This window comes from Hoplias malabaricus, chromosome 6, assembly GCF_029633855.1.
Source record: "Hoplias malabaricus isolate fHopMal1 chromosome 6, fHopMal1.hap1, whole genome shotgun sequence".
NCBI classification, from domain to species: Eukaryota; Metazoa; Chordata; class Actinopteri; order Characiformes; family Erythrinidae; genus Hoplias; species Hoplias malabaricus.
In genome coordinates, this window is record NC_089805.1 from 18,414,144 (window position 1) to 18,428,662 (window position 14,519).

At 37.2% G+C, this 14,519-nt stretch overlaps 1 protein-coding gene across 1 annotated transcript in view; it reads left to right on the top strand.

Moving 5' to 3' along the window:
• LOC136699908 (uncharacterized) overlaps positions 1-12,929 on the top strand; it is a 33,001-nt gene extending 20,072 nt beyond the window's left edge. Inside the window, exons 8-17 of the mRNA XM_066674963.1 lie at positions 719-814; positions 1,525-1,617; positions 2,091-2,186; positions 4,380-4,481; positions 5,750-5,893; positions 11,320-11,418; positions 11,507-11,590; positions 11,912-11,998; positions 12,396-12,464; positions 12,772-12,929. Coding sequence (XP_066531060.1) covers positions 719-814; positions 1,525-1,617; positions 2,091-2,186; positions 4,380-4,481; positions 5,750-5,893; positions 11,320-11,418; positions 11,507-11,590; positions 11,912-11,998; positions 12,396-12,464; positions 12,772-12,853 — 952 coding nt within the window. The 3' untranslated portion in view covers positions 12,854-12,929. The remainder of the gene's footprint in view (positions 1-718; positions 815-1,524; positions 1,618-2,090; positions 2,187-4,379; positions 4,482-5,749; positions 5,894-11,319; positions 11,419-11,506; positions 11,591-11,911; positions 11,999-12,395; positions 12,465-12,771) is intronic.
• Positions 12,930-14,519: the final 1,590 nt, after the last annotated feature.

Sequence of the window (14,519 nt, forward strand, 5' to 3'; positions counted from 1 at the left end):
CTTATTTTATGTAGTTCAAAATCAATGTCTAACTTAATCATATTCTGAACTTCAATACATCATGAAATGTTCTTTCCAAAAATTCATCCATAAATTGTTCAGTTTAGTCTGTCATATGGTGCACACATTTAATTTGTGCACCAAATTTGTTTCTCTCAGTTCAGAAGCAAGTGAAATGAAGGCACTGTAACAATAGCATTAAATTAGCACATCTCAATCTAATTGTGATGTGCTAATGCTGAATGATACAGCACATGCAAATACACAAAATGATCTAAAGGATCACTCGGAGGGAAATGTTTGGCAGCTACAGAGACGTTTTGTGCACAGCAGTAGCCTCCATATGTGCCTCCATTGGTTGCCAGTGAATTTCAGGATTGATGTTACAGTATTTATTTACAATGCTTTACATGGTGGAGAGTCTGAATATATTTGTGTTTATTGTGTATATTGATCTAGTACATGGTTGCTGTTTGTTCTTAAAACAAAGCTGCTGCAAAAGAAGGGTCTGGTTTTCTGGTAGAGGGCACATAAACTATAGAATGGGCTGCCTCTTGATATCCAACTATTTAAAACATGTTTTAAGATACATGTTTTAATTTTGAATGATGTGATTAACTCAATTAGCTCAATTTACTAATTAAATTTGTGTCCTATAGACATCCACACTTCAAATTTTTTTAATTGTTTATATATGCATATTTTTTATGATTTCAAGACTAGAGTCTGCTCTGGATGAGATCAGAGTGAAGATCCAGACATTTGAGGTATTGGAGAAGCAGAAAGAGCAAGATGAGTTACTTGTGTCAGTAAAGTAAGTAGTGTAATCATGCTCACTTGATGAAACTTGTATATTTAATTAATTATTAATAAGGGTTAGACATTTTATATGTGCTTATGTATCAGTAATCACTAGTGGTTTAAACCTTTTTAACTAAGAGAGATAACAGTAGTGGCCTAGGTAAAACATTATTTTGATACAGCATATCTGTGTATCAGTATAAATTTAGGAAAACACATTTTCTGCGCAAAGGTTTTAAAGATATTTCAAGAATATAAAAATAGTTATGATAATCAAGGAGTTCTGTCATTATAGTTATTTTTGTAGAATTTTTGTAGAACGGTGGCGCAGCAGGTAGTGTCACAGTCACACAGCTCCAGGGACCTGGAGGTTATGGGTTTGATACCTGCTCCAGGTGACTGTCTGTGAGGAGTTGGTATGTTCTCCCTTTGTCCGCGTGGGTTTCCTCCTTGTGCTCTGGTCCACAGTCCTCCCACAGTCCAAAAACACACACTGGTAAGTGGTTTGGCAACTCAAAAGTGTCTGTAGGTGTGTGAGTGTGTGTGAGTGTGTGTGTGTGTGTGTGTGTTGGCCTGTGAAGGACTGGCGCCCCCTCCAGGGTTTATTCCAGGTAGGCTCTGGACACACCGAGACCCTGAACTGGATAAACGGTTACAGATAATGAATGAATGAATGATTGTTTATGACACCATTAACTCTAACATTTCTCTCTTACTCCATAGAGTTGGTACCAGAGTATGTGTTTTTTACTGGGATAATTTCCTGAAATACTCTGCATCACCTGAGTTTATGCAGAAAGTTCATCTGGCAGAGAAGTGAGTAATACTCTGTTATAGTAATAACCTAGTAACTAGGTTATTTTGTTCCCCTGCCTAGTAAATAATGGCTGCAGCATAATGTTCTTATTCATATGTTTTAGAATGTCATGGTCTGACAGTTTCCTAGATTCCATATATTGCTGTGCCTTGGCTGCTACTGCATTATCTAATTTCCAGGCCATAGAAAGACATTGCCTGGTTCATATCTCAGTTCCACATTTTCCTAAGTTATTACCGCAACATATGTATCTTGTTTCCATGCCTTAGAAAGTCATGGCCACAACTTAATTAGCTCCCATTTATTCCTAAATTTTGGCCATGTTGGGGACTCGGTTTTTAATATTATGCAAGTTGCTCTTACAGACAAAAAAAAATAAATAAATAACTTTTCATAAACATTGTTTAAAATCATAATCATAGCGAGAGCTTGCTAGTGCAGAACTAAATCTACATTTAATTTTTCCCCACAGGGTGTTTGAAGATAGAGACATGTTTGAACAAATGACAAAAATGGAAAGAATCTTCTTGCCAGTAGCTGACACAGACCTAATTATAGAGGCTCAGGGGTAAGGATTTCTCAAATGACACAGATCAGCCACTGACCACTGGTGATGTGAAAAAACCTTATCTGATTATAATAGCGCCTATCAAATACTACCCAACAAGCAAAGAGTTCACACAAGTGTCAGAAATTGTGTTTTGCGGTCTTGTGCTCATGAATGTGTCTTTAACCCTCTGGGGTCTGAGGCATTCCAGCCACGTCTAAGGTACTCTGACATGCCTTGATATATATATATATATATATATATCATTTTTTTTTACTAATTTCACGGACGTAAAAATAGAAAGAATGGAATCAAAAGTGCTTCTAAGAATGTAAGTGGCAAAGGATGCTTCCCTCTCTCTTTGGGGCATGATGGGGCACATAAACTTTCTTCAACTTTCTCAGTGAGCTTCATTTCTCACTCGGGCATTCTGGAATATGGGTGACGTGGCTCGGTTCGGGTTAGACCATATGCCCTCAGTGGAGCCTTGTGTAGCTTCTTTGGACATTTCGCGCTAATGTGCGCTGTCTGAGCAAGGCATACAGATATACTGATGATGGGCTTGTTAAGGCTAATGCACACGCTGCATGCATAGGGTGGCTGGACCATGCAGGAGTTGGGCAGATTTAGGCCGTGCTTGATTCAGCTGTGGCGACATTTGTGGCTTTCACAAGCTCCTCTTTCAGATGCTTGCAGAGCTGCACTCAGGGAACTCCTAGGAGCTTGTAAAAAGTTTGCTTCTTTCCACCACTCTATGGGAGGAAGTAAGCTCTCTTCTGTTAAAAGGGGCCATAGAGGAGGTGATGTGTCCCACATTGTTTCAGGGCCACTGTTCGAAATATGTTCTGATGCCTAAAAGCAATGGCAGCATCCGTCCCGGGCTTTGATTCGCCATCTCAAATGCTTCCCATTCAAGATGAACTGAGCAGTGGATGTGATTCAAGTCATTCAGCCGCAAGAATAGTTCACCACTCTAGATCTGAAGGATGCATATTTCCACGTTCCTGTTGCGAGCGCACACTTCGGTTTGCGTTTATGAATCACACGTATCAATTCAGAGTCTTCCCGTTCGGCCTATCTCTGACCCGCTGGGTTTTCACCAGGTGCATGCAGGCAGCTTTGTCTCATTTAATGCAGTCGGGAATTAAAATCTTACCTTACCTGGACGATTGGCTTATTTGATCTCCCTTGCGGGAGTGCTCACTCGCGTTGTTTTTGTTTTTGTTGGTTTCAATGAAACCTCAGCGAGTTACATGCACTTTGTGAGTGGCCCGACTTTTCCGGTGTTATTCTGTGGCCGAATTCTGTGTTCCTGCCTAAAGTGCTGATGCCTTCTTTTTTTAACCAGTCTTTAAAGTTGTCCACACTTATGGACGACGACTCTAATCAACCATCTGTTCTGTGCCCTGTTCGTAAACTGTGACAGTACATTTCAGTTACGGAGTTCATTTGCAGTACTGATCAGCTCTTTTTCTGTTTTGGAGGCCGTACTGTCGGCAGGCCGTTTTCTAGGCAAGGGCTTTCATGCTGGGTGGTCCACATGATTACTTCGGTCTATACGTAATCTGGTATAGCGCTTCCTGGCACAGCTAAATGACACACTACTAGTAGTGTCTCCACATCATGGGCTGTGCTTCGTGGGGTTCTTCTCACTGATGTCTGTTCAGCAGCGACATGGTCATCCCCAAGTATCTTTTGCAAGGTTTAACAGCTTAATGTGGCTGCACCTTTGGGCTTGAGCTCCCTTGTGTTGACAGCCACCATAGGATGCGCTGCCCTTGTGACCAGGTTGGTATGCATCATCCACAAAGTTAAAATGCCCTCTGGCGTTCAGGAGGCATGAAATAGAATGCTAGTTATGAATGTAACTGTGGTTCTATGTATGGAGTTATTCTGTTAGGTTTACTGTATTGAAGTTTTAATGAAAAGGCAAATACAAGAATGCGTTCAAGCTCAAAATACTATTGCACCCATGTTTTGCAACTCCTTCCACAAAGCATCATCCTTTTTGATCTTTGAAATGATTAATGTGAAAATGAATAAATGCACTTGTGTCTATCCAAATTAGTAGCATGCTAGCCATTATACCATAAGACATGAAATGTAACAAATTTCGATGGATTAGCTAATTAAAAACAGCATATTATTGTCCCATTTTTTAGCATTCTGGTCTAATGTATAATGTTCTTCTGTAATGTGGTGTTTTCTTTTCAGATTACATTGGGATTATTTTGGTGACATCTATATAGCTGCCATAAATATGGCCTTACGACCTTACAGCTTTATTAATTATGAGAGGAGATGGAAAACAGAAAGGTAAAAACAAATCTAGCACCACTTTGTTTTAAACTCATGGAACTCCTTTGGTAAAGGACAAAGACTCTTTAATGCTGAGACATAGAACTGTTGACTTGAAATCAGGTAGGAGGCAAGTGGTAAATTAAATTATGTTAATATCAGCCCTGAAAGACTGTAACCCAATAAGAGCCATGCTGGGGTTATTTCACCACCATTTGCTTTGTTTGTTTATATCTAGGCTGTGTCTGAAACAGCCAGAATGCTATCTGCTGAGGAAGGTGCAGAGTCATGTCTGTATTTAATGCTTGTTTAAGTTGTAATTATTTAGGCAATGGGGCATTAGCGTACTGGTGCCCTGCCAATGTGTTGTAATATTGCTGCCTTTAAATCTCTAATGTGACTCAGTAACAAACATTTCTCATTTAAAAATCTCTCAAAAGAGAGCAAAGTATTTGCCATTTTTCTGTTTCAGACACAGCATCAGTTAGGCGAGAACCCCACAGCTGCACTCACGGCATAGCAGTACACAAGAAAATCCAGTGAGGTTTTAAGGAGCACAACTGTCTTTTAGGGTGTGGTATTTCATTCAGAGCAGATCATGTGGTGTGGGGACTTTGAGGAAAAACAATCATGCACAGAAAAATCTAAAAAAATATCATTGTGTGTCTCACATTTTCAGCATTTGGTTAGGTTTTTTTTTATCTGAAGTGTGGGTCAGGCATAAGAGAATGCAGAATGGGGCCTACATGGATTGGGCTTGTTTTTCCAACAGAGACACAGATAGGCAATCAGACTGTGATCTGTAGCCAAATGAACAATGTCAAAATAAAATGCACAAAATTTCTAGTAACCAAGGCTTCTCATAAGAACATAGCCAAGAGCATCATATTACCTCTGCTGGCTGAATCCATGAAGGATCCATGGTGGATCCATGTGGCGTCTCTTCCCCTTGTTAAGTGATGTGCATGCACCCAGCCATCAAGATGTCAGAGAAAATGTGTTTCAATAGACCAGCCCGCTCCCTTCCACTTCTAAATTTCTTGATGACCCTTTAGTTCTGGTAGGTGACAGGAGATGACATGGACAAGCTGTGTTCTGACATTTTTATCAGTGCATCATTGGCAACATTAATTTTTTCAGTATGTCTATTTTATATCTAACTGAATGCTCTAAATACATCATGAAAGCAAATTTTACTGTACAATTTTTTATATGATATGATATAATTAGATTTTTAGAGTACCATGTATACTAACCATTTTTTCATTATTCTTAATATTTTGCAGGGCTGTAAGCAATATAGCTATTATTGTTGCAGCACCATTTTGGAAAATGCTGTATGAAATGGAGGTATTTCCTGCGATTGATAGCCTGTTCTACAGAGCTGTGAATGTGTCCTCTATCTTTGTGGAAGATTTTGAGACTTTGAGGTAATAGCAAAAATATATTTTTTTAATTTACACATTGGGTTACACTTTTTTAATTTTGTTTGGTTATACTTAGATGCTTTAATGTCACAATCTTACTAAACTGCCAGAAGATCAGGTCTCCAAACTAAAGCCTGTCATCCCGGGGCTGATAAATACAGCACACAGGACAAGACTGTAGCGTAGTAACAGTATTTGAGTTAGTTATGTTTAATGGTGATTATCACTTAGAATTATTATTACTATTACTGAATTTAGATGACAACAATATTAATAATTTATCAGAGATTGAAATACTGTCAACGCTAGGGGTAAGTTCTCAGGATTTTCAGACTCTCAGGAATAGACTCCACACACCGTATTATTTCAAATAATGGAAATCATTTATTAAGAGGAATGATAATAAGTTGATAAACATAGAAAAATCATCAAAACCTCATGGAATCAACGCAGGTGAAACCAGTTCGAATTTAATAATTAGCTAGGCTATATGACTTGTGAATAATAGGTGTTGCTAAATTGTTTAATTAGTATGTAAATTTATCAAGAAACTTCAGTAGACATCAGCTTCTAAAAATGAGGAATTTTATGCTTGCTTGCTTACTCTTTGTCGCAACTCAACCAATCGATGGGTACAGCAGCGCATTGAGGTGATTGTAGAGAGGCCAGCCTGGCTTCTGCCGTTCTTTTCGTGGGAGCGTTGAGGCTGGGTCAGCGTAGGAGTGGTCACTTACGAGGCAGGCCATTTCAGGCACCCTCAGAGCGTTGTGATGTCAGTTGAAGAATTTCCTCTGGCTCGCTGTCCTGATTGGGATTCTCCTCCAGAAGGAAGAGGCGTCAGAATAAAAGCCCGCTGTTTCCTTAATTCACTGAAGCGATGTCCTCTGAAGTAAATAACTAATACTAATTCCAACTAATTTCAGCGGTGGCTCTTATTCTGGCCAAAATAAGTTTCTCCTGCTTTGATCAGTCATACAATTAACCCTCTGGGGTTGAAGAACGCGCCGGCGCGTCAATGACCATTCGCGATGTTTCTATTAATATCTTAGCGATAGCACGGCGCAGAAATACGGTTCATACACTCTGTGAATGTGCAGAAACCGTTCTTTCGATCGCATGTTTTCGCAACTGTACGCGATACTGTACATCCCGAGTTACGAGCCTATGTATAAGCTTTAGACACACCTCCTCTGCCTCGCGCCGTGTCTTACTGGTGGATTTGCTTGGTTTTAAGACTCTGATAAAACTATTTCAATCACCAAAACAAGTCATCCACATGAGTAAAGAGATGTTTTCATAAAAAATTTGTCTCTTCATAAAATGCTCTAGGTCACATGGGCCTCTCTTAACGAGAGCGCTGAGATGGTTCTGAACATTTTGATATATAACATGTGGGCAATATATTATAATACTAAGTACTTTAAAGATGAATTTCAGAAAATTGAGAAAATGTCTTCAAATGACTCCAAAGGGTTAAAGTTGGATTGGGCTACAAAACAACAAACCAAAAATAAGAAATAAGTTGAAGATTACTGACAGTTAACTGACCTTGTTACTCTTTTAACTTCTGTTTTGCAATGCTAACTGACATAAAAACGAGAGTGTAGCAACAGAGAGAGAGAGAGAATCAGAGAGCCGAGCAACTCCTTTTTCATAGGTGGCACAGTCACGCCCACTTGGGAGGTCGCCGTCCTCTGATTGGTTCCTGGGTTTGGGGAGTCCACGTGACCGTCTCAAGTTCCAGAGAAATAAAAAAAATATAACTTATGGTTTGGTGAAAATAGAACCTCCTAGAATTAATACTTCATACATACTTGAATGTAGCATAATGAGTATACTGGAGTATAATTATCAAAAAAAACAAAAAAAAACATATATATATATATATATATATATATATATATCGAGTATATTATCAACTATTCTAGATGTTAGAGATTAATTCATTTTTCTAAATTGAGACAGGAATCTTTCTTCGTGATTAAAACATTAATCCACATCACTCGATTAGTTAATAGACAGTCACCTGAGAATAACAGTTGTTGGTTGTTGCTGGTTGTTGGTCCATGCTGTAGTCTTTCAGCCCGCACACTCTGTGGAATGCAGCATCCCGTGTTTTCCTTTTATATAAAAGAGAATGGAGAGTCAGAGTCTTAATTTTTCATTTCTTGATCTGGATCCATCCTTCACTACAAGACAAAAGCATAGTTTGGACACTTTCAGGACAATAGAATTTTATGCAATAAAACTTTGTGTTTGTAAAGTATGTTATTGTTGTTGACGGATTGTGATGTCAGTCAGTGAACTGTTTTCTTAATTTTACACCCTCCTTGATTCCCATGGCAATGGTTGGTAGGGAAACTGCTCCACTTTCCTAACTATAAGAACACTTTAGGGCCATTAGGTAAAAAAAAAAAAAAGATTTAGTATTGAGTATTTGGATGATATAAAATCCAGTCTTTCTGCTGGTTTTGGCATATATATATATATATATATATATATATATATATATATATATATATATAGATTAAAGTCAGAATATTTTGAGATTGTAATGACATAATAGATTACTACATAGCATTTTGTTCTGCTTTACGTTGCATTTAACAATAGCGCATGTGTTAGGTGCAGGGAACCTGCTTCTCTGAAAGTTGCAGGTATTCATTATAGACTGAGCATTAATCACAATAACTTAACTGACTGGTTAAAAAAAGTGTTACGATGTTATAGAGGTTAGAAAAGCCTATAATATAGAAGAAAATTATTAAAAACTGAACTCAGATTATCAGAAAACTCTACTGCAGCCCTAAAGAAGGTTTTACTATATGAATCTGGAGTCTGGTAACCTGAGTTGTGTTTTCAAGTTGTGCAGTATATTTGCAGATATTTTGTTTTGGGATGGTTCTGAAAAAAAAAGTTAGGCTGTAGCCCTGGACGTCACTTTTTTCAGTGACTTTGTCTCAGTTTATAATGCTCTCAGGTGCAGTTGACTTCTAAGTGTGTGGAGGTCAGAGGAGGAAATTAATATAGCACTCCAAAAAATACATCCAGTGACTGGACAGAGTCTCAGATGGGAGACATTACCAATTAATCAGTGACTGTTATGATGAGTAGTGTTCTGAAAGAAAACTTTAGAATATGATTTTGTACTTGAAAATTACTGAAAGTGTCTTACTAGTTTATTGTATTTTAAAGCTTTCTGCTTCTTTATGTGGAACAGTGGTTCTTAAGTTCAGTTCAGGGGACACCATGTCCAGCACGGATTTAATTTAATTTTAATCCAGCTCAAAGAAAAGGAAACGGATTGCCCCGAACCTGTCTGCGCAAGTTTTTGATGTTGTCGAGCTCCCTCAGATCCTCTTAATGTGATCCCCCATAAGGCAAACCCAAGAGGCTGGAGGAAGAAAAATTAAATAATCATTCATTATCTGTAATGGCTTATCCAGTTCAGGGTCACAGTGTGTCGCCAGTCCTTCACAGGGTGACACACACCTACAGACACTTTTTGAGTCGCCAATCCACCTACCAACATGTGTTTTTGGACCACCCGGATGAAACCCACGTGGACACGGGGAGAACACACCAAACTCCTCACAGACAGTCACCCGGAGTGGGATTTGAACCCGCAACCTCCAGGTCCCTGGAGCTGTGTGACTGCAACAGTACCTGCTGCGCCACCATGCCGCCCTTAAATAATCAATATCAATGAATTAATGAATGCACACAAATGTTTAAATAGTTTAATAAAATAAGTTAATGTGCAAAGAAAAGCTTTTTTTCCTAGAAATAAATGAATAAAACATTTTTGTAATAAAGGTAAATAAATATAATTTTCTGTATATATATATATATATATATATATATATATATATATTCTATATTCCCAAATACATTTATTTACACATTTATACATGTGCACATTTATATTCTTATTTGTGTGTCTGTATTCTATCCAAGTGGGCATTCCTATCCTCACTTTAAAGCAGGATTGGTCAGCTTTGGCCAATCAGTAAAGCTCAGTGTGTCTAGCACCGTGACTGCTATTACACAGGATCTAAACTCCATGCTTTTATCCACACACTCTATCCATGATTTTATCCATGCACTCTATCCACATCCTTTCCTGGATCAGGGCCTTGTCGTGGCGAAAGGACTTGTGTGGTCTCATGACCTACAGGGCTATGTCTTCGTGAGCAGTTAGCTCCCAGTAGGGTCTTCCATGGCGAACAGATCTGGAGTGAAGATCCAGACAAACATGATCCAAAAGCATCCCTATGAGTACACACATGGTGTTGTGGAACTTGTCAGCGGAAACTGGTTCTGGGAATGTGGAACATAACGCTCAGACATGGAAACTCATTCAATGAAGCTCTCTATGTGCTGTTTTTAGCTGATCTGAAGGTCACATGAAATTTGTGGTTGTGAAGCGATTGGCAGAACTTAAAAATATCATTTTCTTATGGTGTGTAAATTAAAAGTAGTTTTTTTATTATATACATGAATTAGACTAGGCCTGTAGGTGACAAAATATATCATTTATAAGTATTTCTTACGTACAGTACATGTATTGTTCATGTCCACATCCGAGTAAAATTTACATACACTAAATCACAGCTTAGGAATGACTCTATTAAAGAAACTAGTAGGATATCACATATAGTTCCAGCTGAAAAACATTATAGAACGACTTTTTAATGCAAAGGGTGGGTTGTTAACAGTACAGGGAGGGTTTTAAAAGTCCAAATGCTTGTTAAATACATAAAAAAATATCTTTCCTCTACTAATTTCCGCGGATGGTCTTGGAACGCATCCCCGCGAAAAATGAGAGATGACTGTATACGCCTGTGTCCATGGAAGTAATTGGAACACCTATATTCAATGATTTGGATGGCTGAGTGAATGCTATGGCAATATACTGTACAAAATTTAACAGTAAACAAAAATTTTAAAGTGTTCTTTGTATGATGTGTGTGTGTGTATTGTATGTATATAAAGTCATTGACACCCCTGAAATTTTCTAGAAAATTAAGTATTTCTCCCAGATAATTATTGCAAATACACGTATATTTCCTTTGTGTGTAATGTAACACCAAAATGTATATAATTTCTTGCAAAACTACAAAAATGACTTTGACATAAATTACATATTATTTATATATATTATGTCCATCACCAGGCGGCACTGTGGCACCAGGCGGCACTACTGGCAACAAAATACTGTTAAATATAGATTGCTAGGGGTGCATAATGCACTGCAACAGCAAACATAGGTGTCCATCTCTGCACTTGGCAATGTATTTGTTTTTGTTTTATTGTCTATATATTTGCCTATGTTTGCTGGTAATGTTCAGTTTATATTAACCATTTGCAGTCACGGTGAGCATTTCATATGTCATTAAACAAAATTAAAAAATTGTTCTCTAACACAGAGGCATCATGCAACACTGGAAACCTTTCAAGGAAGAGGCTTATCGTGTCATTGAGGAAGAAAGAGCAAATACCACAGTGTTCCTTCTTCCCCAAGTGAGGTAAAGGAGAAGACATCTAAAAAAAAAAAAAATTCTGCAGTGAATGAATCAAGTTTCATACTTGACTAATCTGTATTTTTCTTACAAGGGCCTGTGCACGACTACTTTCAAACTACACAAACCAACTGGTCAATGAATATATTGATGACAGTGACACAGAACAGCTTGCAATGTAAGTACTATCACAAAGGTTTTTACCAGATATTCACAGGTAACAGTTTACGGCAGAAATATATTATAATATTAAAAAAGTAATAATAATTACTGCACCAAATGTGGCCAGGCTACAATAATAATATTTCAGAAGAAATATTGGGTGAGTATGTGTTGGGAACATTACCTTTCATAAAAACCAAAATATAGTTTTTTTTTAGATCTGATATATCACAATGGAAGATGAGCACAACTGCATAAATCTGAAAAAAATATTTATTGGAATATTCTCACAAATGTAGATTTATAGAACACTTTCCTTTCTCTCTATGAATGACAGTAAATTGGAGAATATGAGAAAGATCTGCACTGAAAAACTTATGGCCAGAGGAATAATTACTCAAGAGCAGCTGGATGAAGCCCAAAGGTATGGAATAAAAAAAAGATTAAATACAGTTTAATTTCTAAATTAAATTGGATGAATGTTGCTATGTTTCCAACTTAATTAAAAAGCTCAACTTTGACATTTGATAATGTGTTTGGTTAAATTCCCAGCTTGGGTAGGAATGACATGTTATGCAAAAACAAATATTTCGCAAAAAACCCTTACACTTCATTTGCAAACATCTGTAACATGATTAAAATTGTCACTCTGGATAAATGCCTTCTAAATTCCATAAATAATTGTACATAAGTGAACATAAGTGAAACTGAACATAGACCTGGCAGTAGGTTTAGTGAAATTTTCCATGATTTTCCCTTAGTGACACAGAAGCTGTAATATTTTAAAGAGCATTTATTCTTCCTGTGTTTCCCGTCTATAGAGTCTTTGTAGAAGAAATGTTCAAAGTTTTGGGAGTGGCAGGTGAACATGGGATGCAGGAGTCAATAAGGTAGGATATCACTACATTAGTTGTTTTATTACTGATGTTGAACACTTAGTATTATATGATTGGCTCACACAATCCAATATTCCATTTTCTGTAAAATCTCTTTTATAGTGGACTAAACACCTAGCCTGAATATTACAGTAGAAAAGGGTACATCAATTTCAACTTGGATATAACCACTTTTTCATTATCATTAGCATTCATAAAAATATAAAGGGGAATTATCCTGTTTTATCAGAAGTTTTATTTAATGTCTTTCGTAGAAAAGATGCTGCTAAATATGCAATTATTTACATGTTTTTTCTTTCAGGACACTGCATAAAGTTTCTTTGGCATTCCTTAATATCGTTTATGCTCCTCTCATTAAGACGTGGAACTTCATATCTGTGTGATATGCTGAAAGGGATTTTTTTTGACAGCAGCTGGTGATCTACCTTGTCAATTGCTTAAAGAATGCATTGAATAAAACACCTTAAAAATCATGATTCTTTTATTTGTTGTTTATTAAATTTTTTTTTATTTTTATATAGACCTGTCTCAAGAACTTTCCCCTTAAAGGAACTCACACAGGTTCTCATATTGTTCATAATCTTTCATACAAATAATTTGCAAAAGCTAATCCTTTTCAGTTTAAGCAGTTTAATTTCTATGAGTCAAAAATAGTATGTTTGATTTCAAATAAACAAATTTTGTCGATAATTATACAGGTGGTTTTATACTATAAATAGCATTTTTAATGCTACAGGGGTTAATTCCATGAGCAGAATATCCATGGAAGTGCATATTCTAAGGTTTTTGTCATTATAATTAAAATCTTTTGTGAACAATGTGTTAATCAGGATGCTTTAAAGAGTTGTACGCCCAAAAACTGGTTAGAGGAGACATTTATTTTTATTTGAATATAATGTTTGTATTGTAGTTTTTATTATATTTGAATAAGAATCTTAATTTGCTGAGCAATAGTTTCAGGGAAAGACAATAAAACATCCCCATATTCCAGCTTCAACAACTGCCTAAGTGGTAAATGTGTGGATTAAGCAAGGCACGAGGAAAAAAAAAACAACATGCATTAATTCTTGCAGCAACTAATGAAAAATTCTAAATCCAAACACACACAACTGGAGCAGAAGGCTGCCAGCCAGGGCCGTGGAGCAGCCTTGGCAATTTGTCTGGGACTATTTTTTATAATTTATTATTTATAGACAAACTCAATCTGGTTTCTCAGACTTTCAAAACAAAATAAAATAAATACATTTATATATAAATAAAATTGTCTTTATCTTGTTGCAGTACATCTGAAGACTGATGCATTCACAATATTGAATTAAAGTGCATTAGTCAGTGTCCATCTTACGATTAGGACCAATATTTTAAAAGTAATTTCCATAGAGCTGCATTTATATATATGGTATTTGCCACACTTTCCTGGGGTATTTTAAGAACTTATGAGGTTACATATGTTGGAGAGTATTAAAAATCTTACCCAAGGGTTGTTATTGGTGTAGTGTTTTGTGGTTACATGAGCAGGGAATTGTATCCTGGCCTGCTGTTTGGGCAGTCATTACATGATTTGTGTGGTAAGTTCTAAGCATATTTCTTCCAGGCCATCTAGTGAACCCAGCCATATAAACAAGATAATATATTATGAAGTTGGCACTAAAACAAAAAAACTTATTTGTCCTTGTCTCATAAACTTTGCTGATGTACTAAATATAACCATACCATGTAAACGGGACAGACAGACTGAAGAACCAAACGACAGAGGAAATGAAACAACGACGTGGAAAACAACGTACACCTAAACCCCCCAGGAGCTGGCACAGGAGAGGGCAAGGAAAACAAGACAGACTAAGACAAGGAACCATGGGAGACAGGACTCCCATGGACTGGACGGGAACAGACACAGGAGCTGGGGACACAACAGGACCGAATATCTGAGACGGGACATGGGACATGACAGGTGACTGACAAAGGGGGGCAACAACGGACTGGACAGGACGGGAGTGGACACATGAGACTTGACTGGGAACTGAACAGTTTTGGGGACAGTAGACTGGA